The sequence below is a fragment of the Podarcis filfolensis genome (genome assembly GCF_964270895.1).
Source record: "Podarcis filfolensis genome assembly, chromosome: 9".
NCBI classification, from domain to species: domain Eukaryota; kingdom Metazoa; phylum Chordata; class Lepidosauria; order Squamata; family Lacertidae; genus Podarcis; species Podarcis filfolensis.
The window spans coordinates 375760-399818 of NC_139610.1; the positions used below are offsets into that span (position 1 = coordinate 375760).

The following is a 24059-nucleotide window of genomic DNA, read 5'->3' on the forward strand; positions in this document are numbered from 1 at the left end:
TTTGTTTAAAACAATTTCCCCTTCTTCCCTCTAGAGAAGAGGGGTAGAACTTTGCCTGCAAAATTTCCAAACTTTTTTTTCCTTTTAAGGCTTCGGTCTTTGCTCACCGATTTTAACTTTCTCCAACGAAAGGGGCCAAGGTTCGTTTTTAAATCCCTTTTTTGTTCGCTGATCTTTTTTCAAATTGAATTTTCTTACTACTTACAGTTCCAAATTTTAAGTCTTTTTTCAAGGAGGAGTTGGCCGCTCACGATTGCCAGTCTCGGAGCTTCGTGCTTTGAAGGAAGCAGTCATTTCCGCTGTGCCACATCTCCAACCCCGCTCACTCTCGGGGCTCTTACAAGCTTACCGGGCAGCGGGGGAGTCATGTAGAGGCACCCGCCTGAACACCAGGTCCTCAGAACACCCAATCTGAAGTTTTTTTGTGGGGAACCACGGCGCTCTCGTGGTCTCCCTCAACTTCAAAGCGCTGGGGCTCTTTCAGCCGAAAGAGCTCCTGACTGCCATTACCGGGCGACCAACCAGAAGATTCATACTGTTACGCTATTTATTTAGATGTTTTGCTTATGCTGCTCTATGACCGTAATAAAGTACTTGACATGGGGAAATTGCTTACACATGCATATATAATAGTCAATACTTTGTACAAAAATGTGTTTGTAAGGAGACATTTGCATTACATTGCTGCTGAATTTCCATTAGGATTTTTTAAAAAAGCAGATTGCTGCAGAAATGTAGAGAACTAAATATAGGATTCAGAAAAATGAACTTAGAGAAATGGAATTTGACAGATTAGTCCATCCCAACTCATCTCACGGGGCAGCCACATATAGATTCCAGCAGTTCCTGACAGCATGAAATAACCCCTCTCTGCTGGTGGGGCCCATCACATTAGGCTTTCCTTAAGATACGCTCAGCATTGTAAATTTCACCAGTGCCATGTTTTCACTGGGGATGCTATTGGTGGGTGTCAGCAGTGTCCCAGAAAACAGCCTCTTGGTAAGCTGCTTCCACACCAGCATTGAACTCTGAAGAAGAATGTATTTCCTGATGCCAAACAGACACAGAGATAAATGCTACAGAATAAACTCAATAATATTTCTCCAAAGCTTTGGGTAGCAGAGACCAACCGTTTCTAATAGATGACAGGCTTTTATAGCCTTGCAGTAGGCAACAAGAGCCCAGTTTATTTGATTTATACTGACTCAGTATTCCTAAGGATAGATACGTACACATTTTCCATCTTGAAACCAGATTAGCCATCTGGATTGTGATTGATCAAAAAGCGTTTTAGCAGGAAGCAGACAGCAGGCTATTTCTTTCTGCTCTACATCTAGCTCCTGGTAACTGTGGGCTGGGCATGAGTCTCTTTGCATTTTTAAACACTGAAACTTGTGGACGTTTTTTGCAGCTTGAAATGGGGGAAAATCTGAAAGATCCACCTTTCCATTGCTGAATGACATGAACAGAGGCAGAGTGTGTTGGATCGGGGCGGGGGGCAGTTCTTCTGGACTGATAAAGCCACCTTCAAATATCTGAAGAGCTGTCACATGGAACATAGGGGGTGGGATTCCTGCTGCTCCAGGAGACCTGAACCAATGGATCCAAATAACACAAAAGGAGATCCCATCAGGAAGAACTTTCTGGTGATAAGGGTTGTTTGACAATGGAACAGACTACCGTGGAAAGTGGTGGACTCTCTTTCACTGGAGGCTGTTGAGCAGAGGTTGGATGGGCATCCCTCATGGATGCTTTAGTTGAGATTTTCTGCATTGCTGAACCAGATGACCCCTAGGTTTCCTTCCAACTCTACAGTTCTGTTATGCTAGTCTATTAAAATAATATCACCTAGTAGAAACTAATAGAAGAGATGAGGTTACATAAATGCAGTGCCTAGACCCACGGAAAAGGCAAGCCTGGCTGTCATGATCATTGACAAGGAGAACAAATACTGGAAGAAAATTCTTGTCAGGCAGAATCAGCAGGTATACACTCACCCTTCACTCTACCCTGTACTTAAGCCTGTAAGGACTTCTTAGCAAAACAAGAAACCAGGAAGCCTGGAGGAATTTGCAGCCTTTTTTTCCTCCTTGTGAGCCTAATCCAGAGCCTAACCCTATTGCAAGGCTCATGGGTCCCTTAAGGAAACTCTCGGCACAGTGGTCTTAGCCTCAGCCACTGGTTCTTTTGACTGCTGCACATTAATGCTGCAGGAGCCCCTTCCGGCAAAGGAGAAGTGCAATCTTCCTTCATTTTGTAGGAGTGTCATAATTCAACTGCTTTGCTCTGTTAGATTAGACTGTGTTCTTATTCTTAAATGATAGTGCTGACCAACGCATCTCAGTAAAGATGAATTCACAACAGTTGCTGTGTATTTGGGTTTGCACAGTTTTCTTTCTTGTAATAAACTGATCTTTCGAGATGCGTTTTTCTTGGGTGGAAAGGCATTGTTACACACATCTTTGAAGATACACACACAAAGGAATCATCTCTCTAGGAAACATCTTTCAAGAGATATGTGCCCATGTGTGCACATGCATGTTCCATGTTACCCATGAAACACTGATCAATTCTGCTGCTCCTGCTCAATCCAGCAGTATGGGAGGCCTCCAGCTCTGCTAAGGGTTGGAGGATGTGTCTGTGGAATCCAAGAAGAAGGGCAGAGTGTCCTTAGGCTGCAGGCATGATGGCTAGGCAAGCTCCGGGGGTTCCTCTTACACTGAGGTGTCCACTTGGATGATGTCTTCCAGAGTTTTCCCTTGGGGCAGGTGCTTTCTTGCATGCAGCACTCATCCTCCTTGGCATTCTTGGACCCTCATCCTGATTGAAGGGGGCCTAATTCCCTGGAACATGACATAGACTGGAGAAGATGTAGAACAGGGAACTAAAGGAGCTTGCGGATATAATCTCAGAGCCTCTGTCTATAATCTTTGAGAATTATTGGAGAACAGATGAGGTCCCTGCAGACTGGAGGTTGCCAAATGTTGCTCCAATCTTCAAAAGAGGGGAGAGAAGACCCAGGTAACTATCAACCAGTGAGCTTGGTTCTAGAACAGATAATTCCACAGGTGGTCTGTGAGCACTTAGAAAACCCAGCATGGGTTTATCAAAAACAAGTCATGTCAGACTAGCAAGTCATGACTAGCAAAACTGCCTTGCTCATGAGTAGGCCTCTTGCTCCTGAGGAGGCATTCCTCTGGCTCAGCCTTTCCTGTGATGGGGCCCTGCAAATGTTGGATGTCAGCTCCTATCATTGCTGATCCTTGGCTACACCGACTGGGGCTGATAAGAACTGTAGTTCACAACATCTGGAGTGCGCTAAGTTGAAGCAGGTTTCCATTTGGCTTCTGCTCAGCATCCTCTCCAAGTACCATGGTCCGAATCTTCCATGGCCAATTTTGCTCAGCTTTTATTTATTAATTTATTATTTGGAGAGTTTCATACCATTCTCGTTGCTTAAAATAGTCACCAGGGCTTGTCTAATTGATGCACTTACTTGAACTCACCTTTTACATGAAATAAATGCTTTCTGTGAACATCAACTTTTCTTTTCTTCCATGCTGCCCCAAGCAAAAAAATGTTTGTGTTTCATTTGTGTTCCTTTGCATGCTTCTGTATCTATTTTATTTTGTTGTACCTAGTTTGGGAGGGGAACCCTTAATAGATAAATATACATTTTAAAAATTGCTTTATTTAACCAAAACCAGGGTGGAGGGGGAATGCTACTGGCAATTGTAAGTGTAAGAAAATTGCTGGAAAGCAGGATCTGAGCACTAGAGCCCTCTCTCCTCCCATGTTTCCAGCAACTAGTATTCAGAAGCATCATTGCATTCAACTACAGAAGCAGGATAGAGTCAGGGGCAGAGGAAGGGGTACAGTAGGGGCAAGTTGCCCTGGGTGTCACCACTGAGGGGGGTGACAAAATGCCTGGTGGCACTTACCGCAAGACCTGCAGCACGCCCAAGCCATGCGTCTCTCAGGGTGGCTGAGTGGGAAGAGGCAGGCAGACTCCTTGGAGGCCCTGTGAAGCGTCCTGCCCCAGCTCACCCCACCCCATGGGTGGCTGGCCCCGCCCCTGGGCGCAGGGCATGCGTGCCGCCCCAGGTGCCCGATCGGCTTGCTCCACCACTGGACAGATTCATCCTGATTAGTTGCCATTGAAAGCCTTCTCCTCCTCTGTGGATCTGTCCAGTTCTCTTTTAAAGCTTCCAAGTTGGTGGTCATCACTGCCTCCTGTGGAAGGGAGTTCCATAGTTCAACTATGCGCAGAGTGAATAAGTAAATTGGGACTTTGCTTTATGCTATCAAGCAGGCTTTTTCAGCCGTAACTCAGTAACTTTGGTAACTTTGGTTACCAAACCAAACTTTGGTTACCAAACTTTGGTAAATTCTGGCACTTCTTTTTCTAGGAAAAAAGCCCTGCTATCAACACACATGAATCTGTTTCCCTAGCTCCTGCTGGTTCCTCTTGCATGTTTCTTTTGGTGTGTTTTCTACATGGCTGCTTTGCTATAGTTGGGAATTTGGGCTGTTTAATCCTCTCTATTGTTTTCCTTCAGCTGTTTGGGATCATGCTACTGTTGCTTCAGGCTTGAGCTGCTTGTAATTGTATTTTATGGCTGCAATTTCATTCCATGTTGTTCATTTTAAATTGTTCTGAGCTGCCTTGGGGGCCTTGTTTTTTGAAAGGCAAGCGGGAGGACCCAGTTAAATCAGGGGTGGGGGACCTTTTTTGAGCCCTTGTGATAACCTTCTGAGGGCCATGTGCCAGTGTTGAGTTGAGTTAGAGGCAAAAACTGGGTGGAGCGGCAGATGGGACTCTGTGCATTAGGCTACAATCAGGGCCGGATTTACCTAAGCTACTGAAGGTAATGGGGCCCTTTATATGTCCAGCCGTCCTTTGTCAACGACAAATTGTCACTGTTTTTTGTGTTGAATAGATGCTATATGGTAATTTATGGACCTAATAGTTATCTAAAGCCATTTGCACATAACAAATAGGAGCCCAAATAATGCAAAACACTGTTGCTGTATGTAGGTTTTATTTTATTTGTTTTTTATCTTATATTTTGGTAATGTACATCCAGGTGTTTTTTCCTTTAAATTTCTTTGGGGCCATCAAGAGAGTTTATATAGCTTGTTTAGCTTATATGTAAATCTGGCACTGGCTACAATCCAGCTCCACACACACACACACACACACACACACACACACACACATACACACACATTCATCCAGGTAAGCAAGAGGCATCATCTCTCTTCAATCTTACATTCTAGCCTGGCAAATGCACTTGAGGGCACAAAGCAGGGGCAGTGAGCATGGGTGTAGCCAGGATTTATTTTAGGGGGCAGGCTTCAAGTTGGGGGGGGGGGCAGAACCTCCATTAGTTTTTCATTTGTATTGTCATTGATTTAATTGATTTTCATTGATTTACTTGATTTAGGAAGGGCAGCTGCCCCCCCCCCCGGCTATGCCCATGGCAGTGAGGCTTGTGGCTTGGGGAGAGTCCTAATGGTCAGAGACAGAGAGGTGTGGTGGGTCACATGTGTCCCCTGGGCTGATCCTCCCATTCCTGTTTTAAATAAACAAAGGCATCCAGACCCCTGAATTTACCCTCATTCCCTCAGGCCTTACAGTGCAAAGGGCAGGGGCTATAAAGGGGCTGCTTTCTGTGTGTTGGACTAAAACTCCCATCATCCCTAGCCACTAACCATGGTGTTGGGAGTTGGAGTCCAACAACATCTTAAGGTCATGATGTTGACTACCCTGGCCTGGGGACACACCCTTAAATCACATAAACAGCACCATCTGTGTGCAAGAAGCGGGGGCTCAGCAAGCCTGGGAAAAACTGCAAGGTTTGAAAATAATGAAATAAAATAAAATAAAAAAATCTCTCAGAGGAGAACACTCCCCTCACCCCCAATAGCCCAATGAGAATTTAGCATACTTAGTGAAAATTGCATACTGAATTGACTATTTGGGGTGGTGGTGGAACAGAGTGGCTGGAACCTTGAGCTGAAATGCTCCATGGTACAATATTGTATTGAAGGCTAGGCTTGTATTCAGTCATTTGCTTTCTTTCACAGGCATCTGGTTAGCCCCTTTGAGAACAGGATGCTGGACTTCCTGGGTCACTGGCCTAATCCACAGGGGCTTCATTTGTTCTTGTGAACCAAAGAAGGAAGGAGTAAAAACTGATCTACATTTCTCAGTTACCTGGCAAACCAGTGGCTCCCTGCCTCTCAATGGCATCCAGTGCCTCTGTGCATAGGCTAAAGACCTGGTGAGAGGGTCTGGCCCAGCAATGTATACCATACCCAATCCAGATGTTTACCTGCACCACCAACAGCACCTCCCAAAGGTTTGCTTCCTCCAGCAAGTGCTATACACCAGAACCCCCTGACTACAATGCGGAGCTGGTCACCACCAACAAACCCAGAGCCCCACGGTTCAGTCTTGGGATTTGTTACTCCGAGTATTCTCATGGCATGCCTCCAGTTTACTCAAAGAGTGAGGATGAACTCACAGGCCACAGAGGTGACTTACTCCTTTGGGGAGATGCACCTCCAGAATATCTCATTGTGACACTGTCAGCAAGCAGGTGTAAACAGCTGGCGAGATTCCAATGAACTTTGAACACGTTTGGGCTATGCCAGGGTCAGGTAATTGGGGGTGGGGCTAGGCAGCTCTTGGCTTAGGAAAGCCCTCCTTTTCAAGACAGGGAGGCTGACTTGGTTGTTAGCAAAATCCTTTCTCTGTTGTTCTGCCTCCTTCCAGTGTGCATTAACTTGTTTTTCCCCCAGGAACTGGCTAGCACAGGGCAAAGAGTTTCTACCCCCACCTCTTCATTCATTTTCTGTTAGAGTAGATTCTTGGGAAGAAGACTAAGATGCTGTTTTTGCTCATATAATAAATAGTTTTATAATTTTATAAGTAATACCCCCTTTCTTTACAAAACTGTATAAATATTTATATTTCTTGCTACTGTTCTATTTACACTGAGAATCAAATGTCTGCATAATGAGGGACCTGTTTTTAATATTGTGTTTTACCAGTGTATCTTGGAGAGCCTTCCAGAGAGTGAATGTATAGGACAGTCAATGCAAATACTGTAAGTAAATAAATAAATCCAATTTAGACTGCAATTTTGGATTTTGTCAACTTGAGATGACTAATGCACCTACTGAGCCTTCATCAGCCACCTTCATTAGGCGTTTGATTTATAATGTAGGCCACATGGATTATGTTCATGAGCTCTGTGCATCCCTTTCCCCTCCACACCCAGAGAGAGTGAGACTGGGCTGCTTGGGCATTGTAAGAAGGCATCATATTCTATCCCACCCACTTATTTGTTGCATGCAGCACCATTTCTGTTCTGCTACAGTTCATATTCCACCAATAAGTATGTTATTTGTCCCACTGCCTGCTGCTGGTGAAATTATGGAACTTAGGCAACTGATTGTCATAGCTGTCAACTTACAGATTTGAAAATAAGGGACCAGCAGCCTTGAAAATAAGGGACCAGCAGCCAAAATAAGGGACCTGCAGCCTCACCTGTTCCAGGCACTCCAGTCTTCCTGTCCTCCTGCAGTCTAGTCAAACTCATGCTGGGTAGCTTCGAGAACACTGTCCAACCAACTTTGTAACCAAAGGTTCAACTGAATAGAATCTGAATTACATGCACCACAAGGCCTATGCAGCCTCAACTTAAGATGGCTCCCCGGCCTGGCTTTGCACTGCAAAGTTTGCAGCAGCACGTGCAACAAAATGGCGTCCAGAATTCAAAAACCCCCTCAGCTTGCATTAACTAGCCACACACAAGGCATGCAAGCTCCACCCCCCCAGTCGTTCTTAGACTTCTTATTGGGTGAGCAACATAGCCAAGCAACACAGTTGGAGCCTCCCTCCTCCCTGGCCGGCAGGGAGGGAAGGAGAGGAGCTGCTTCCTTTGAAATTTAAGGGACATCATTTAAGGGACATTTAAGGGACATCCATCAATAAGGGACAGCAGCGGGACATGGCACTGGAATAAGGGGCTGTCCCTTCAAATAAGGGACACTTGACAGCTATGCTGATTGTGGAACTGACATTATTGCACTGTCATTATGTTACTCTGTTCCATTACTTCTTTTTTAAAAAGGCAATACAAGTGAGGAAGTATAATTGACAACATATGGTTTGAAGTCTGATTTCCATTCTGGATTTGGGACAAATAATTGAGCACTGGCTGTTTCCACTCCTGGAGTTATTTTACTGTGGTAAAGTTAAAAGGTACAGTCAAACCTTGGTTTTTGAACATAATCTGTTCTGGAAGACTGTTCAACTTCCAAAATGTTCGACAACTGAGGCATTGCTTCCAATTGGTTGCAAGAGCTTCTTGCACTCAAGCAGAAGCCATGTCGGACGTTCGAGTTCCAAAAAATGTTCAAAAGCTGGAGCATTTATTTCAGGGATTTTGGTGTTAGGGAATCAAAAACTTCGAAAATGGAGCCGTTTGAGAAACGAGGTTTGGCTGTAAAGGATCCCTGGACAATTAAGTCCAGGGCTGCTCGTCCCCTGAGCTCTTCAGAAGTTTGCATGAATTTCTGTCCCACCCCCCATCTCTCACTAGCAATGTGGGAACAGCTGGTCACCATTTATAAAGTAGTGGTTTATTTATTTATTTATTTCAGCATTTGGGCTGCTTCCTTTTTCATGTACTCCACACTGTAGGATCGGGGGTAGTGGTTAATTTGAGTTGGCTAGTTGATGTGTTTCACTCAATGGCAGAGCCAGGAAGGGTCCCCATTGCAGTGATGCAGGCTCTGACAGGCATGGATCAGTTGTCACATTGATCCAGTGCGTTGACCCAGAAGGCAGCAGGTGAGGGCCAAATGTGTTTTCCTCCTTTCCTTCCTTCCTTCCTTCCCTCCCTCCATGGGAGCCAGGTGATCCGCTTGGGGGGGGGGTATCGGCACAGCAGCGATCCGCCCGGGGGGGGGCAATTGGTGCAGCAGCCGCCCCGGGTGTCATTCCAGAAGGGGGTGACACCCGGGGTGGTCCGCCCCCACTGCCCCCCTTCCTGCGCCCCTGGTTTGGTGCCATCCATGAGGAGCCAGGAGGAAAGGGAAGGGGCTGAGCAGTCAGAGACTGAGGAAGGGGCACAGGACATGTTGGAAGTGGAGGAAATGGTTCAACAGTTGCTTCAACTCCTTCACCAGGTATGAACCTGGAAAAATGAATGCCAGCTACCTTACAAGCTGTCATGGGCGTAGCTAGGATTTATGGCGGGGGGCAGAACCTCAGCTAAATATTTTTATTAATTTTTATTGATTGGGGGAGCAGCTGCCCCGCTTCCACCTTTGGCTATGCCCATGGGAGGGTGTGAAGGACCAGATGAAGAGACCCAGAAGAATGCATTTCATCTCTGGGCCTGAGGTCCCCACACTGATGTAGATAGACCTTTTGTGGGGAAGAACATCCAGTCCTGCAGGTGGAATGTCCAGCCATAACACAAACACATTCTTTAAGGTCAAGAGATCACAGTGAATCCTTACCCACAGTCATAGTCTGAATTATTGCCCCCACCCCCTGCAGGCCTGGTCTTCTGAAGCTCCTTGCTTGCATCTTAGGAACAGGGCTGGTCCATCCCAGCTGAATGCATCACATTCAGTTTTGGAAGCCAGGATCAATTCTGTGTATGCAGGTAGTTTCCATAGAAATATGATGGGGAGGGGAATTCTGTGGCCTCCAGAGCCTCTTCTGCGGCGCATTCTTGGATATGTTTGTGCATGAAGTTATTTTCTGACCTGATTCTTCTTGAGCCACCATCCCCTCATGCATTGCATTGTGCTGCCTTCCCTGCTGTTGCCATAGAAACCCCTCCACAGCCATCCCTTGTCCTACTGTAATTAAGAGTGACACTAGCCCTTTCCCTTGGAGAATGGCATACGGACTCAATTTGGGCCTTTACATAAGCCTAGTTGGGCCACATCATTCCTTCCCATTTTTTCACCTTTTAAAGACCTGAATAAAGCATTATGAAAAGAGAAAGGGTGGGGGGAGGCAACAAAATGAATTAACAACCTGCTTTCCACCGTTCTTTTGTATTGGAATCCTCAGCAGCCACAACATACTCCTGAGGTGTGTGGCTGAGTTTCATTCAGGCAGGGTCATGGAAATGATTTGAGAGAACAATGAGAGAAAATGGAATTAAGACATGCTGGGATTGTGAAATAAAAAGCTTGGCTACTTTTCTGAGCATAACCTCTTCAGCTTGGAGTTTCTAATAGACACATTTTATATCTTTCTAAGCAGGCACTAACAAGTGCTTTTGTTTTAGGAGAAGAGGCTCTCTCTCAGTGTTAAATGAGATGGATTTCCATCATTTTGTTAAAAAACAACACCTTAGTTCCTCACTCAGGATGTCCTTCCCCCACCATATCTTAGTATTTTTACAAAACAACAAGAATCTTAATGTTTGAAATTCCAGAACAAGTAAAAATTAAATTTCCCCTCTAAGAAAAGCTTTCAAGAAACTAAATATAATTGGAATGGTCTCCCTCAAGAGGTTGTGGGTTCTCCTTCCTTGGAAGATTTTAAGCAGAGGTTGGATGGTCTTCTGCCACCAATTTGGATGTCTTCATAAGAGGATTTGGACAAATTCATGGAGGATAAGAGTTATCAAAGGCTACTGGTGGCGCTGTGGGTTAAACCACAGAGCCTAGGACTTGCCGATCAGAAGGTTGGCTGTTCGAATTCCCACGACAGGGTGAGCTCCTGTTGCTCGGTCCCAGCTCCTGCCAACCTAGCAGTTTGAAAGCATGCCAGTGCAAGTAGATAAATAGGTATCGCTCCAGTGGGAAGGTAAACGGCGTTTCCGTGTGCTGCTCTGGTTCGCCAGAAGCGGCTTAGTCATGCTGGCCACATGACCCGGAAGCTGTACGCCAGCTCCCTCGGCCAATAAAGCGAGATGAGCATCGCAACCCCAGAGTCGGTCGCGACTGGACCTAATGGTCAGGGGTCCCTGGACTATATGGAATTGGCGGAAATGACCGGCAGGATCCGAGACCAGAGGGAAGAGTCAGTGGAAGAAGATTGGAAGAAATTTAAAGAGTATTTACAGAAATATTGTAAAATTAATGAATTTTAGAATAATGTTGGATTAAAATTAAGAGATTTCTAGCTGTAATGAGTTAAAAGAATATGGAAAAAAAATAATGGGTTTATTAAAGTAAAATATTAAGAACGTAATTTAAGAATAAGGATATGGGTAGAATAAAGAGGGAAACAAATTGCTGAGTTAATAAAGTGAATTGGAATACAAAAAAGAGAGGTATGAGGAGGTCCAAGAAACAAGTAAATGAAAAATAATGTGATGGAAAGATCTTTTTTTTTTTCTTCTCTTTTTTCTTTTTCTGTTTGTTTTTATTTTTTGTAATGTAAAAATCTTAATAAAAATATTATAAAAAAATAATGGTCAGGGGTCCCTTTACCTTTACCTTTACTAGTCATGGTGGCTCTGCTCTGCCTCCACAGTTGGAGACAGCAGTGCTTCTGAAAACAAATTACTGGAAACCACAGGAGGGGATATTCACTCTTGCCCTCAGGTCCTGCTTAAGGGTGTCCCACAGCAATCTGGTTGGCCACTATGAGAACGGGATGCTGGCCTTTATGGGCCATTGGCCTGATCCAGAAGGCTATTCTTGTGTTATAATGACTAAAATGAATGACTCCACTGCCAGCTGAGATTGTTTTTGTTGGCATCTGCCTGTCTCAGGAGACAATGGAGAAGTGTGCATTTGGGGATGAGGTCAAGCTGTTGTAAAGTCGCAGTGCCTGTTGTGGCCATAGAGACCGACAATGGAGAGACATGTCTTGTTGCAGCTGGGGCAGATGAAGAGATCCAGTTGTGCTGCTGCAGATGCACCATGATGCTTCTTCTTTCTTGCGCTCCTCCCAGCAGTCATTCCTTCTCTGGTCACTGCTATGGATACATGACTTGACTGCCTGTCTCCAGGCACTGTGGTTGTCTGCAAGGGATTCCCACATGACAGGCTTGATGTTACCAGCCTTCATGTCACATTAGCAGACATCTTTGTAGCACAGAGTTGGTCTGCCAATTGGCCTGGTGCCAGAAGCCAGCACCCAACGGAGCACATCACTGGGGATCCTGCTATCTTCCATTCTGTGACCATGACCAAGCCAGTGTAGACGTCACTGGGACAGGAGTGTGGACTTGGGAGAGCACAATCTTTCTTTGGAATTCTGTGCTACCATGTGATACCTAAAATCCTGATGCAGCACATGTGGAAGTCATTGAGGTGTCACTCCTGATGGTTGTAAGTCGCCCACTACTCACTTCCATGAAGGAGTGTGCTCAACATGCAAGCCTGGGAAATCTTCATCTTGGCATTGACCATTAGTATCCCATTCTCCCAGACCCTTTTGGAGACACGAGCCATTGACAATAGCTGCGTTGCCAATATGCTTGTCCAACTCGGTGTCAGTGGAGAGATTGCTGCTTATGTCTACCACCTGAAGTGTGTGGTCACCAATGCTGATGACGTCCTGACCCAATATGTTAGTCTTCGTCAGGCTGATGGAAATGCTGAATTCTCTGCTGGCTTGGGAAAAGTGGTAAATGAGTCTCTGTGCTGTCTGCAAACAATTTCTCTTGGATAAGGGTCCACCACACTTTTGTTTTGCCATGGAGACGTGCCCTGTTGCTCCTTGTAGGGATGTATTCACTATCCTCAGTTGAGCTGAAGGCATATAAGAGCAACAGGGAGAAGCATATGCCAACATGCCCTGTTTCATGCTGCTCTTTATAGGGAAGGTGTCTGAGGATGAGTCAACATATTGGATGGTGCTGCACATGTTCTCATGGAAGGACATAATCATTTTGTGAAGCTTAGGTGGGCATCCCATCTTGTTCAGCAGCGTGAAGAGTCCTTTTCGACTGATGAGGTCAAAGGCCTTTGTCAGGTCTATGAAGGGGCATCTCTGCTCTCAGCATTTCTCCGGCACCTGGTGCAGTGAGAAAATCATTATGAGCGGTTGTTTTTTTTTAAATATACAGTGGTACCTTGGGTTAAGAACTTAATTCGTTCTAGAAGTCAGTTCTTAACCTGAAGCACCACTTTAGCTAATGGGGCCTCCCGCTGCCGCTGCGCCGCCGCTGCACCACTTCTGTTCTCATCCTGAAGCAAAGTTCTTAACCCGAGGTACTATTTCTGGGTTAGTGGAGTATGTAACCTGAAGCATATGTAACCTGAAAAGTATGTAACCCGAGGTATCACTGTATTTTTTATTAAAGATTTCTTTTTTTTACAAAAGTATGTGCAATGTCTCTTTTTTCAAGTTACATTTTCTACAGGTCAGTTTCATTTGTTGAGACATTAGTGTTACATTAGGAAGAAAAGGGGGGAAGAGGTGGAGGGGGCCATGGTGGGTGGGGGTGGGCTGGGGTGGCAATGTTTCTATTTTACTTAGAGTATGTGTGGGGTTTTGTGTCAGCATCGCTTTTGCGAGTTCTCTTTGCTATTCGCTAGTGTTCCTTTGGTGGTGAGAGAAATTGGGGTTGGCCTAGGGTGAGGTTGCTTGTTTGTGATTGGCTGTGGTGAACTTTGTTTTTGTGTGTGAGTGGGATGGGTGGGTGTTTTTGAATCAGGTTAGCCATATTGATTCCTATGCTGTTGGTGGATTCTTGTCATTTTCTTGTTGGCTGTGTATGTGATAAAGGGGAGCCATACCAGGGTGAAGGCATCTTCTTCTATTTGTCCCTGTGTCAGTTTCAGTTTATTGGTTAAATTTTCTAGTAAGGCTGTTTCCCATACTATTTGGTACCATTGGTCCATGCTTACTCCTGATAGGTCTCTCCAGTATCTGGTTATGATGTTTCTGGCTGCTGCGAGTAGGTGGGTTATGAATTCTTTGTGATGTGAGTGGGCATTATTGTCTTGGAAGGGCCATTTCTGGGGTGATTTCTAATACTTGCTTAGTTATTTTACATATTTCTCGTATGGCTGTTGTCCAGAGTAGTTGGAGTTGGGGGCATTCCCACCACATGTGGAGGTATGTGCCTGTGGAGGTGCACCCTCTCCAGCATTTTGGTGAGGTTCCTGGGCATTTTGGTGAGGTTCCTTAGCACTAATTTATTGGTGTTAGGTACCACCTGTAGGTGAGTTTCAGAGTGAGTTCTTTCCTTTTCGTTGATATGGATTTAAAGGGGGGGGGGGTGTTAGACCACATTCTGGTCCATTGAGTGGGGTTAATTTCATAGTGTCCCTTTGTTGTTAGGAGGAGGTTTTCGAAGGTTGTCAGAGGCCTAGTTGCTGCTGATTTTACTACTGGATTGTTTACGAGGACATGTAATTGGTGGTGTGTTAACCAGGGCATTTGGGTGTCTTCTAGTTTGTCTTGTATTTCTTGTGTTGACAAGGGTTTGTTGTTTTCATAGAAGTCTGTTAGGCAATATAAGCCTTTGGTTTGCCAGGTTTTTATCTGGAGGATCATGTTGACTGTTGGCGTCTGAGCTCTAAAGCTGCATTGTGACTTGGGGTAGTTCCAGTCAGTGAGTGACTATAATCTGTTGATAACTAAATGGGCAAAGGCCTCTTTAAAGCCTTGCCTTCCCTCACTGGTTTAAATGCATTTTATTTTCTTATTACGGATGTATTAAATGAAGCAATGGCTCTTCCTTCCATTTATGCAGTGGGCTGGAGCACAAACAGGATTCTGGACTAGATGGGCTTTTGGTCCTTGAGTGAGCTAGTGTGGTAGAACTGTGTTGGACTAGGACCTGAGAGAACAGGGCTCAAATCCCCACTCAGCCATGAAGCTCACCAGGTGACCCTGGGCCAGACACAGTCTCTCAGCTTTACCTACCGAACACGGTTGTTATGGAGATTCAATAAAGAGCGGGGAGAACCTTGAGCTCCTTGGGAGGGAAAGGTGGGATATTAATGCAATAAATAAATAAAACAAAAACACATTTTGAGAATAGAAATATCCTCAGCTGCAAATCATTACACTGGGCAACAATTTTTTACTTTTTGAATGTTGTCTAGATTTCTACAATTGATTTAGGGTATTTTTGCACTGCTGAATCAGGAAATGGCATCCGTTTCTCTCCAGCAGGTCAGGTTTTTGTGCTATGTTGATTTGAAAAAAATCAGATCTTGTGACAAAATCGATTACATTTTTGTGGCATTATCAGCTGATTTTTGTCAACACATATCATCCTAAATATGTTTTTAAGAGAAAAAAATGTTTTTCTCTTGGGTATTGTCAGACAGGGGGTGTTAAAGATGGATATAACTTTCTTTTTGTACGCTACAACAGCAGCTAGAATACTTATTGCGAAGTACTGGAAGACACAAGAACTACCCACACTGGAAGAATGGCAGATGAAGGTGATAGACTACATGGGCCTGGCAGAAATGACGAGCAGAATCCGAAATCAGGGAAGAGAAGCAGCGCAAGAAGAATGGAAAAAGTTCAAGGACTATTTAAAGAAATATTATAAAATTAACGAAAGTTAGAATGATGTTGGACTGGAAAGTAAATGGTTACTATTAGCAAGGGTTAAGACAAGGAGAATAAGGAAGATTAGATTAAATTCAAATTAAAATAAGGGAAGATTTGCTGAGTAATTGATAAGAATTTGGAATACAGAAAAGGGAGGCATGAGGAAGTCGGGGAAGAAAGGAATAAGAAATTAAGATATGAAATGGTACATGTTTTTTGTTTTGTTTTTATTTTTGTCTGTTTATGTATTTGTTATATGTTTGTTGTTGTTATAAAAACCTTTAATAAAAAAAAATTATTTTTTTTAAAAAAAGAAAAAATGTTTTTCCAACAACATATATTGATTACCTGATAGAAACATCGATTACTGTAAACTGAATGGTGGGCATTGATAAAGGTAAGTACACGTAAATTGCATGTTGCTTCACTATTTTTTTAAATTTTTTTTTATAATAATATTTTATTAGGTTTAACAATAAAAAGATACAACCAAACATACATCAATAAAAACACAAAAGAAAATATAAGACACAACAATACAATCTTTCACAATACATAAAATACAAACATTTAACCTAACAAGGGGGGGGGGAAACAAAACAATCAACACACAACAAATAAAATAGGGCAAACACAAATCGCTCTTTTCTAGTTATTCATCTTTGATTAACTTATTTTCCTGACTTCCTCACACCTCCCTTTTTTGTATCTCTCTTTAACAATTAGTTCAGCAAATTCATATCCTACTACTTTGTCCTTAAATATTTTACCTCCCAAATTTATAGTTTCAAATTTTTATCTCTTGTTACTAGAACCCCTTCATTTTATTTCAATGTCATCCACATTCATACATTTTACAATACTTCTGTAAATAAAATTTAAATTTCCTCCAATCTTCTTCCACCAACTCTTCTCCCTGGTCTCGGATTCTGCCGGTCATCTCAGCCATTTCCATATAGTCAATTACTTGCGTCTGCCATTCTTCCAAGGTGGGTAGATCTTGCGTCTTCCAATGCTTCGCAATGAGTATTCTTGCTGCTGCTGTAGCATACATAAAGAAAGTTCTATCCTTCTTTGGCACCAATTGGCCAACTATGCCTAGGAGAAAGGCCTCTGGTTTCTTCACGAAAGTGCATTTAAGCACCTTTTTCATTTCATTATAAATCATTTCCCAGAAAGCCTTAATCCTCGGGCATGTCCACCAAAGGTGAAAGAATGTACCTTCAATTTCATTACATTTCCAACATTTATTCTCGGGCAAATGGTAGATTTTTGCAAGCTTGACTGGGGTCATGTACCACCTGTACATCATTTTCATAATATTCTCTCTTAGGGCATTACATGCCGTAAATTTAATCCCAGTGGTCCACAACTGCTCCCAATCAGCAAACATAATATTATGTCCTATATCTTGTGCCCATTTAATCATAGCAGATTTTACCATTTCTTCCTCAGTACTCCATTTCAACAGCAGATTATACATTCTTGATAATATCTTAGCATTGGGTTCTAACAGTTCTGTTTCCAACTTTGATTTTTCCACCTGAAAACCATTTTTTTTATCTTGATTATAAACCTCTCTTATTTGAAAATAATGTAACCAGTCTCGCACCTTCCCTTTGAGCTTGTCATAACTCTGCAATTTCAACTTGTCACCTTCCTGTTCCAAAATTTCACAATACTTTGGCCATTTTGCCTCCATATTAAGTTTTTTCATAGCTTTCGCTTCCATAGGTGATAACCACCTTGGGGTTTTGTTCTCTAAAAAATCTTTATATCTTGTCCAGACATTAAATAGTGCTTTCCTGACAATATGGTTTTTAAATGCTTTATGCGCTTTAACCTTGCCATACCACAAATATGTTCTCTAAAAAATCTTTATATCTTGCCCAGACATTAAATAGTGCTTTCCTGACAATATGGTTTTTAAATGCTTTATGCGCTTTAACCTTGCCATACCACAAATATGCATGCCACCCAAATACATTATCATAGCCTTCAAGATCTAAGATGTCAGTGTTCTCAAGAAGTAGCCATTCCTTCAACCAGCAGAAAGCTGCTGATTCATAATAAAGTTTGAAGTCCGGCAGGGCGAACCCCCCTCTGTTTTTAGCATCAGTAAGTATCTTAAATTTTATTCTGGGCTTTTTGCCCTGCCAGACAAATCTAGAAATATCTCTTTGCCACCTCTTGAAACAGTCCATCTTGTCAATGATTTGTAGTGATTGAAACAAAAACAACATTCTCGGCAATACATTCATCTTAATGACAGCAATCCGACCCAGCAAGGAAAGCTTCAAATTCGACCAAATCTCTAAATCTTTCTTCACTTCTGACCAACATTTCTCATAATTATCTTTAAATAAATTTGCATTCTTAGCAGTCATATTCACCCCCAAGTATTTTACCTTCTTTACTAATGTCAGATCTGTCTCTTTCTGAAACCTTTCTCTCTCCATCGGCGTCAAATTTTTCTCCAAAACTTTAGTTTTTAACTTATTTAACTTAAAGCCTGCCACGTGACCAAACTCCTGGATTAATTCTAAAGCCCTCTTGGTACTAGGTACTGGCTCTTGTAATGTCAATACAAGGTCATCTGCAAAGGCTTTAAGTTTATATTGTTTTGCTCCGACCTGAATACCATGAATCAGCTGGTCCCTTCTTATCATAGTTAGCAAAATCTCCAGGACCGAAATAAAAAGCAGTGGGGAAATTGGGCAGCCTTGTCGTGTCCCTTTCTCAATTTTGAATTCTTCTGTCACTATATTATTAACTATAAGTTTAGCCTTTTGTTCAGAATAAATTGCACCTATACCATTTTCAAAATTTTGTCCAACCCCCATCCCCTGCAAATTTTTCTTCATAAAAATCCAAGAGATGTTGTCAAAGGCTTTCTCTGCATCTACGAATATCAACACCGCTTTTGTATTAATATTGACTTGTAACGTTTCCAAAATGTTGATTACATTTCTCATATTATCCGATAAATGTCTACCAGGGAGAAAGCCGGCCTGGTCTTTAATGTATCATTTCTGCTAAAACTTTTTTAAGTCTTCTAGCCAAGATATCAGCAAAATTTTAGTCTCTGTCTGTGGCCCTTGTGTGTAAAGTTGTTTGAAATAACTCTGGAAGCAATTTCTAATCTCCTGTGGGTTTTGTATGTTCTTTCCATTCACTTCAAGATCAGTCACGGTATTTAACTTATGTCTTTTCTTCAATTGCCATGCTAACAATTTCCCACATTTATTAGCAGATTCAAAAGTCTTCTGTCTCATCTGTTTAATTTTCCATTCTATCTCCTGATTTGTCATTTTCATATATTGTGCTTGGTAAAATTTAATCTCCCTCAAGATTTCCTGCGACTTTGGTTTAACTCTAAGCTTCTTCTCTCCTTCTTTTATTTTTTCCAAGATCTTTCCCTTTTTCTCTTCTTGAGTTCTCTTTTTTATTGCATTCTGTTGAATCAAGAATCCTCTCATAACGGCTTTACTTGCGTCCCAGATTACCCTTTTTTCCACTGATGTCTTCAAATTTATCTCAAAATAGTCTTTCACCCTTTTTTGGGCCTTCTTGATAATTTCTGGATCTCTAAACAAGGTGTCATTCATCCTCCATCTGAAGGAGCCAGTCAGTGTTAGTTTCATTTCCAGTTTCACAGGATTATGGTCAGAGCAAGTTTTAGGGCAGATTTCCACCTTTCAAATCTTTGGAGCCATTCCTCTGGTTATCCAGATTTGGTCAATTCTTGTCCAGGTCTTTTTGGCTTCAGAAAAGAAAGTCCCTTCTTTACTTAGGGGGTTCTTAGTTCTCCAAGTATCAATTAAGTCCATATTGTCTATCATTTCAAAAAAAGATTTCGGTAGTCTTCCATCTTTTGTAATTATTTGTCTATCTGATTTGTCCATATTTGTCGATACCACACCATTCATATCTCCAAGCATAATGATATTATAGTCCATAAAGTCCAACAACGTCTCATGCAGTTTCTTGAAGAATTCTGATTTCCCCTCGTTTGGTGCGTAAACACCTACTATCAAGAATTTCTCTCCTTGGGCCTGTATTTCAATTGCCACAAATCTTCCTTGTTCATCTTTAAAAACAAATTTTGGGGATAAACTTTCTTTCGCATAGATCACCACTCCTCTCTTCTTAACTTTGTCTGATGAGATAAATTCTTGGCCCAATCTTTTGTTAGTCAATACTTTCCTATGTGTTCTAATCACGTGGGTTTCTTGCAAGCAAATCAAGTCCAAATTTTCTTTTTTCAACAAATGAAAAATTCTTTTCCTCTTGTCAGGGGAGTTCAGACCCCGAATGTTCCAACTTAATGCTTGCAGAGACATTGTGTTGTTATTCTGTAGTCCCTCCGACTGCTCCCGTCAGTTGTTCTTGATCAGTGGGTGGTGTTGCTTTCTCTGTTTTTTCCAAGCCTGATGGTGGGTTCCCTATATCCAGGACTCCTGGTCTTAATATCTTCTGCTCTTTTTCCACCTCTTTCTGTAGGTCTTCCTCGTGATAGTTCAAAAATCTCACCTTATCTTCCTCTGTTCTTATCTTCACTTTTTTCCCTTTATAATTGAAGGACAAACCCTGGGGGAACTCCCACCTAAAAATAATGTTTTTCTTCTTAACAGTTGAACTAAGTCACCGTAGTTAGCTAGCTCTCAAATCCAGTATGTACTTTGGTATGTCTTTGAAGATTTCTGCTCTCGAATCTCCTATCTCCAATGGATTCTTATAATGGAAGCTCAATATTTTGTCTCTCTCTTCTTTAGATCTAAGTGAAATCAAGCAGTCTCTCACTTTGTTCTTTCTTCCCCCTTTGCCAATTCTGAAGGCGCTCACTATTTTGAAATCTTTATCTGACTCAAGGCCCCAAAATTCCTCAAACTCCTGAGTAAGAAAATCACACAAATTACCTCCTTCCCCGTCCGGTACTGCCCTGATTCTTAGATTATTCTGTTTGTCTCTAAGTTCAGTTAGAGATAGTTGGGCCTTGTGGTCATCCAATTGCTTATTAATTGGAGGTATCTTTTCCTCTATCTCCGTCACCTTCTCTTTCGCTTCTTCAGCAATTTTCATTGTCTCTTTAGATTCCTGGAGCAGCAGGTCAATAGCCTGTGTATTGGAGCTAATGGTTGTAGTGTTTACATCAATTTTAGCTGACAATTTTTCCAAAGCTCCAAATATTCTGTCAAGTGATGCATTTAATGTCTCATCAGGGCCTACTCCCTTTGTTCCTGTCTGCCCAGTATCCTCTTTTTCTGGGAGAGATGGAACTACTATCGACTGTCTTCGTTGCTGCTGCCTAGTTTTTATTCTTGTAGATTTTTCCTGGGGTTTATCCTGATCCATAACTTTATCTTAAAATCCCAAGGTTGTTCTCACGACTTGACTTGTTTTGTTATAAAAAAATCTCCAAGCCAGCTGCAGTGGAAATTCCCCAGTTGTATCCCAATCCTCCTCTAGGGGAGCACAATGGCAACAATGTTCTTTTCAAAGCCACTTTTGTCTAAAGGCAGCAGTATCTCTTTTTAACTTTCCAATTTTCCCATAGGGTGGCAACAGTTGCAAAGGGGGTCCTTCAATACAGTTCAAATGCAGGTTAAACACATAAAATTACAATGTCTCTAAACGGTGCAATACTTTCCACTTTCCTGGCAGACCAATATCAGGGATTGAGTGGTGGTCTCTTCTTTCCTCCCACTTTTCCCTTCAAAAAATACTTTCTTCTCCCCCCCCCCACTCTGAAGGGGGGTTCTTAGATCTGACGTTAAAATTAAGTCTTTTTAATTCAGCTTTCACGGTTCTTAGTTCCAATAGTCTTTGCTTTAATACTGTCTACAAAACCGGAAGACGGACTTCCTTTTACGTCTTCCCCGCTTCAGAGCCAGATTCAAGTTCTTTATTCCGATCAAAGAAACAAGTCCTTTGATCTTTCCAACTTTAAAAAGTCTTACTCACGGGTTGTAGTTTAAAAGCCGAATTTCAAAGAAGAAAGGACAGCGCTCTCCGGCAACAGCTGCAGCGGCTTCACTCCACAGAAGTAGCGATCGACTCTCAGTGCCGCGCCACCCCCGTTCCGCTCCGGAGCCCCTTGCGGGGTCCCTTTGCCAATTGGGGGGGCGCTTTTGGCACCCGCCGAGTCCCACGGCTGCAGGCTTCCCCCGCCTGCGGTTTTTTAAAGGGTCTCCGCTGCGCCGTAGCGGATAGACCCGATTTCTGTGGAGCCTCTCCCTCGTAGTTAGAAGGAGACCGCCATTGCCGTTGGCACCGCCTCCGGAAGTCTGCTTCACCATTTTTCAAACTTCAGGGCTTGAACTTCCATTTCTTGGAACTCCTGGAATGCTCAGCCGCAGGGAGGTCTTTCTTCAGAGTCCAACAGTAGTCAGCCAGCATGACTGCGTCCCAGCGACCCTGATACCTGGTCTCCATCTCTTTCATGTCGTGATGGAATCTCTCCCCCTGCTCGTCACTCATTGAACCCAGGTTCTCAGGAAACCGGTCCATATGTGAAAATAGGTAGTGCATCTTGACACTCATGTTGCAGCCCAGGTTTCTGAAAGCAGTCAGCATGTTGTTGACAAGTTCTGCGTAGTTTCTGGCCTTATTGTTGCCAAGAAAGTTCTTCACTACCAGAACAAATGCCTTCCACTCTTCCAGTTCCACTTCGTTCATTGAGTTTCCGAACTCTGGATCTCTGATGAGCTGACGGATCTGAGGACTGTCAAAGATGCCAGCTTTCAACTTCTCCATGGTCAATCCTGGAAAAGCCTGGCACAAGTAAGTGAAGCAATCACCATCCTTGTCCAGAGCCTTGGTGAACTGCTTGATTAAGCCGAGCTTGATGTGCAGCGGTGGGAAGAGTATTCTGTCTCTGTCCACCAGAGGGTCGTTGATGACGTTCCTTTCTTTGCAAGGCACCAATTCCTCCCGCACAGGCCAGTCCTTCTTTGTGTAATGCTGAGCACGGTTCCTACTATCCCACATGCACAGAAAACATGGGTACTTGGTGAAGCCAGACTGTTGTCCCAACAAAAAGTTCACCACCTTCAGGTCAACCCAAATAAACCACTTATGCTGATCATAACCAATTTTCTCCAGCACATACTTCACCGCTTCATAGTTCTCCTTCAGTGTAGTCGAGTGAGCCAGGGGTATAGAGGCAAACTGGTTGCCGTTGTGTAGCAGAACACATTTCAGTGATCACTTGCTGCTGTCAATGAACAGTCTCCAATCTTTCAGGTAGTATTGCATAAATCCCCTGGTCTTCAGTAAGCACTAAATATTAATTCCAAAACTATTCCAGATTACCCTTCCTTCTTGGGAAATTTATCCCCCAGTATGATGGAGAGTTCCCCTGCTTAGCTTCGGCTTTGTGCCAGGGTTTAAGATTGGGACTTGTATTTCCACAACACTTTTATCCAAGTCTTTTTACTTTCTACTCTGCCAAAGTATCAACCTGTCAAATTCTGTCCAACTATCAATTTGTATCCAAAGGACGACTTGACATCTCCTAGAATGGGAGGTGAAAGAAGAATTGGTGAAAGGATCAATGGTGAAATGGGCGGAAGACCTAGGGTATAATATCTATAGGGATCAATGGGAGAAATTGTGGAGGGAGAACATTAAATTTACGGCGTGCTATAATCTGAGATAAAGTATTATGAAAATGCAATACAGATGGCACCACACACCAGCAAAACTCACAAAGATGTATAAAAATAGATCACCAACTTGCTGGAGGTGTAAAGATGGTATAGGGACATATATGCACATGTGGTGGGAATGCACAACCATTAAGGAATTTTGGAATAACATCTATAATGAATTTAAAAAATTATTTAAGTTCTCATTTAAGAAAAAACCTGAAACCTTCCTCATAGGTATAATGTCACCAGAAATCAAAAATGAAATTAGACCACTTTTTATGTATACAACAGTAGCAGCCAGGATCTTAATTGCAAGAAACTGGAAAAGTGACAAAACACCTACGATAAATGAGTGGCAGGTCCAAATGATAGAATATCTGCAAATGGCCATGTTGACAGGGAGAATTAGAGGTTATCCAAAACAGAAAGTACAGAAAGAATGGAAAATCTTTAAAGGGTATCTGGAAAAGTATAATAATAAACATCCCTTGGCAGAAATAGAATGATCCTTGAAAAACAAGAAATATAAGGGGTTTTTTGGTATCTGAGGAAAACAAAGAAAGTAATACAATTTTGAACTGTGTGTGAAAAAATAGTAGAAATAACAACACAATGAGTCTAATAGGAAGTCAAATGTGTTTATTTTGTTTTGCTTCGTTTTCTTTTTCTTTGTTTTCTTTTTTCTTTTTTTCTTTGATTTTCTTTGATTCCCCCCTCCCTTCTCTCTCTCTTTTTTCTTTCTGTCTTTGTACCTCTTTCTTTGGTCCTTTTCTCTTTGATCTGCTAAGAAAGAGATAAAAAAAGTTAAATATGAAAATTCGAGTAAGTTAAAGTGATGTTCTGTAATTTTTCAATTATTGTTAAAGATAGTTGTAATGAACTGATGTAGTAGT

At 42.5% G+C, this 24059-nt stretch overlaps 1 protein-coding gene across 1 annotated transcript in view; it reads right to left on the reverse strand.

Annotated features, from left to right (window-relative positions):
* The window catches only part of LOC310770261 (uncharacterized protein), a 32180-nt gene extending 9591 nt beyond the window's left edge, over positions 1–22589 (reverse strand). The window contains exons 1-2 of the mRNA XM_083630827.1: positions 21806–22589; positions 15920–15936 (exon numbers count right to left, since the gene is read on the reverse strand). Of these exons, the coding sequence (XP_083486953.1) occupies positions 21824–22504 (681 nt within the window). The 5' untranslated portion in view covers positions 22505–22589 and the 3' untranslated portion in view covers positions 15920–15936; positions 21806–21823. The remainder of the gene's footprint in view (positions 1–15919; positions 15937–21805) is intronic.
* Between the last annotated feature and the right edge of the window lie 1470 nt (positions 22590–24059).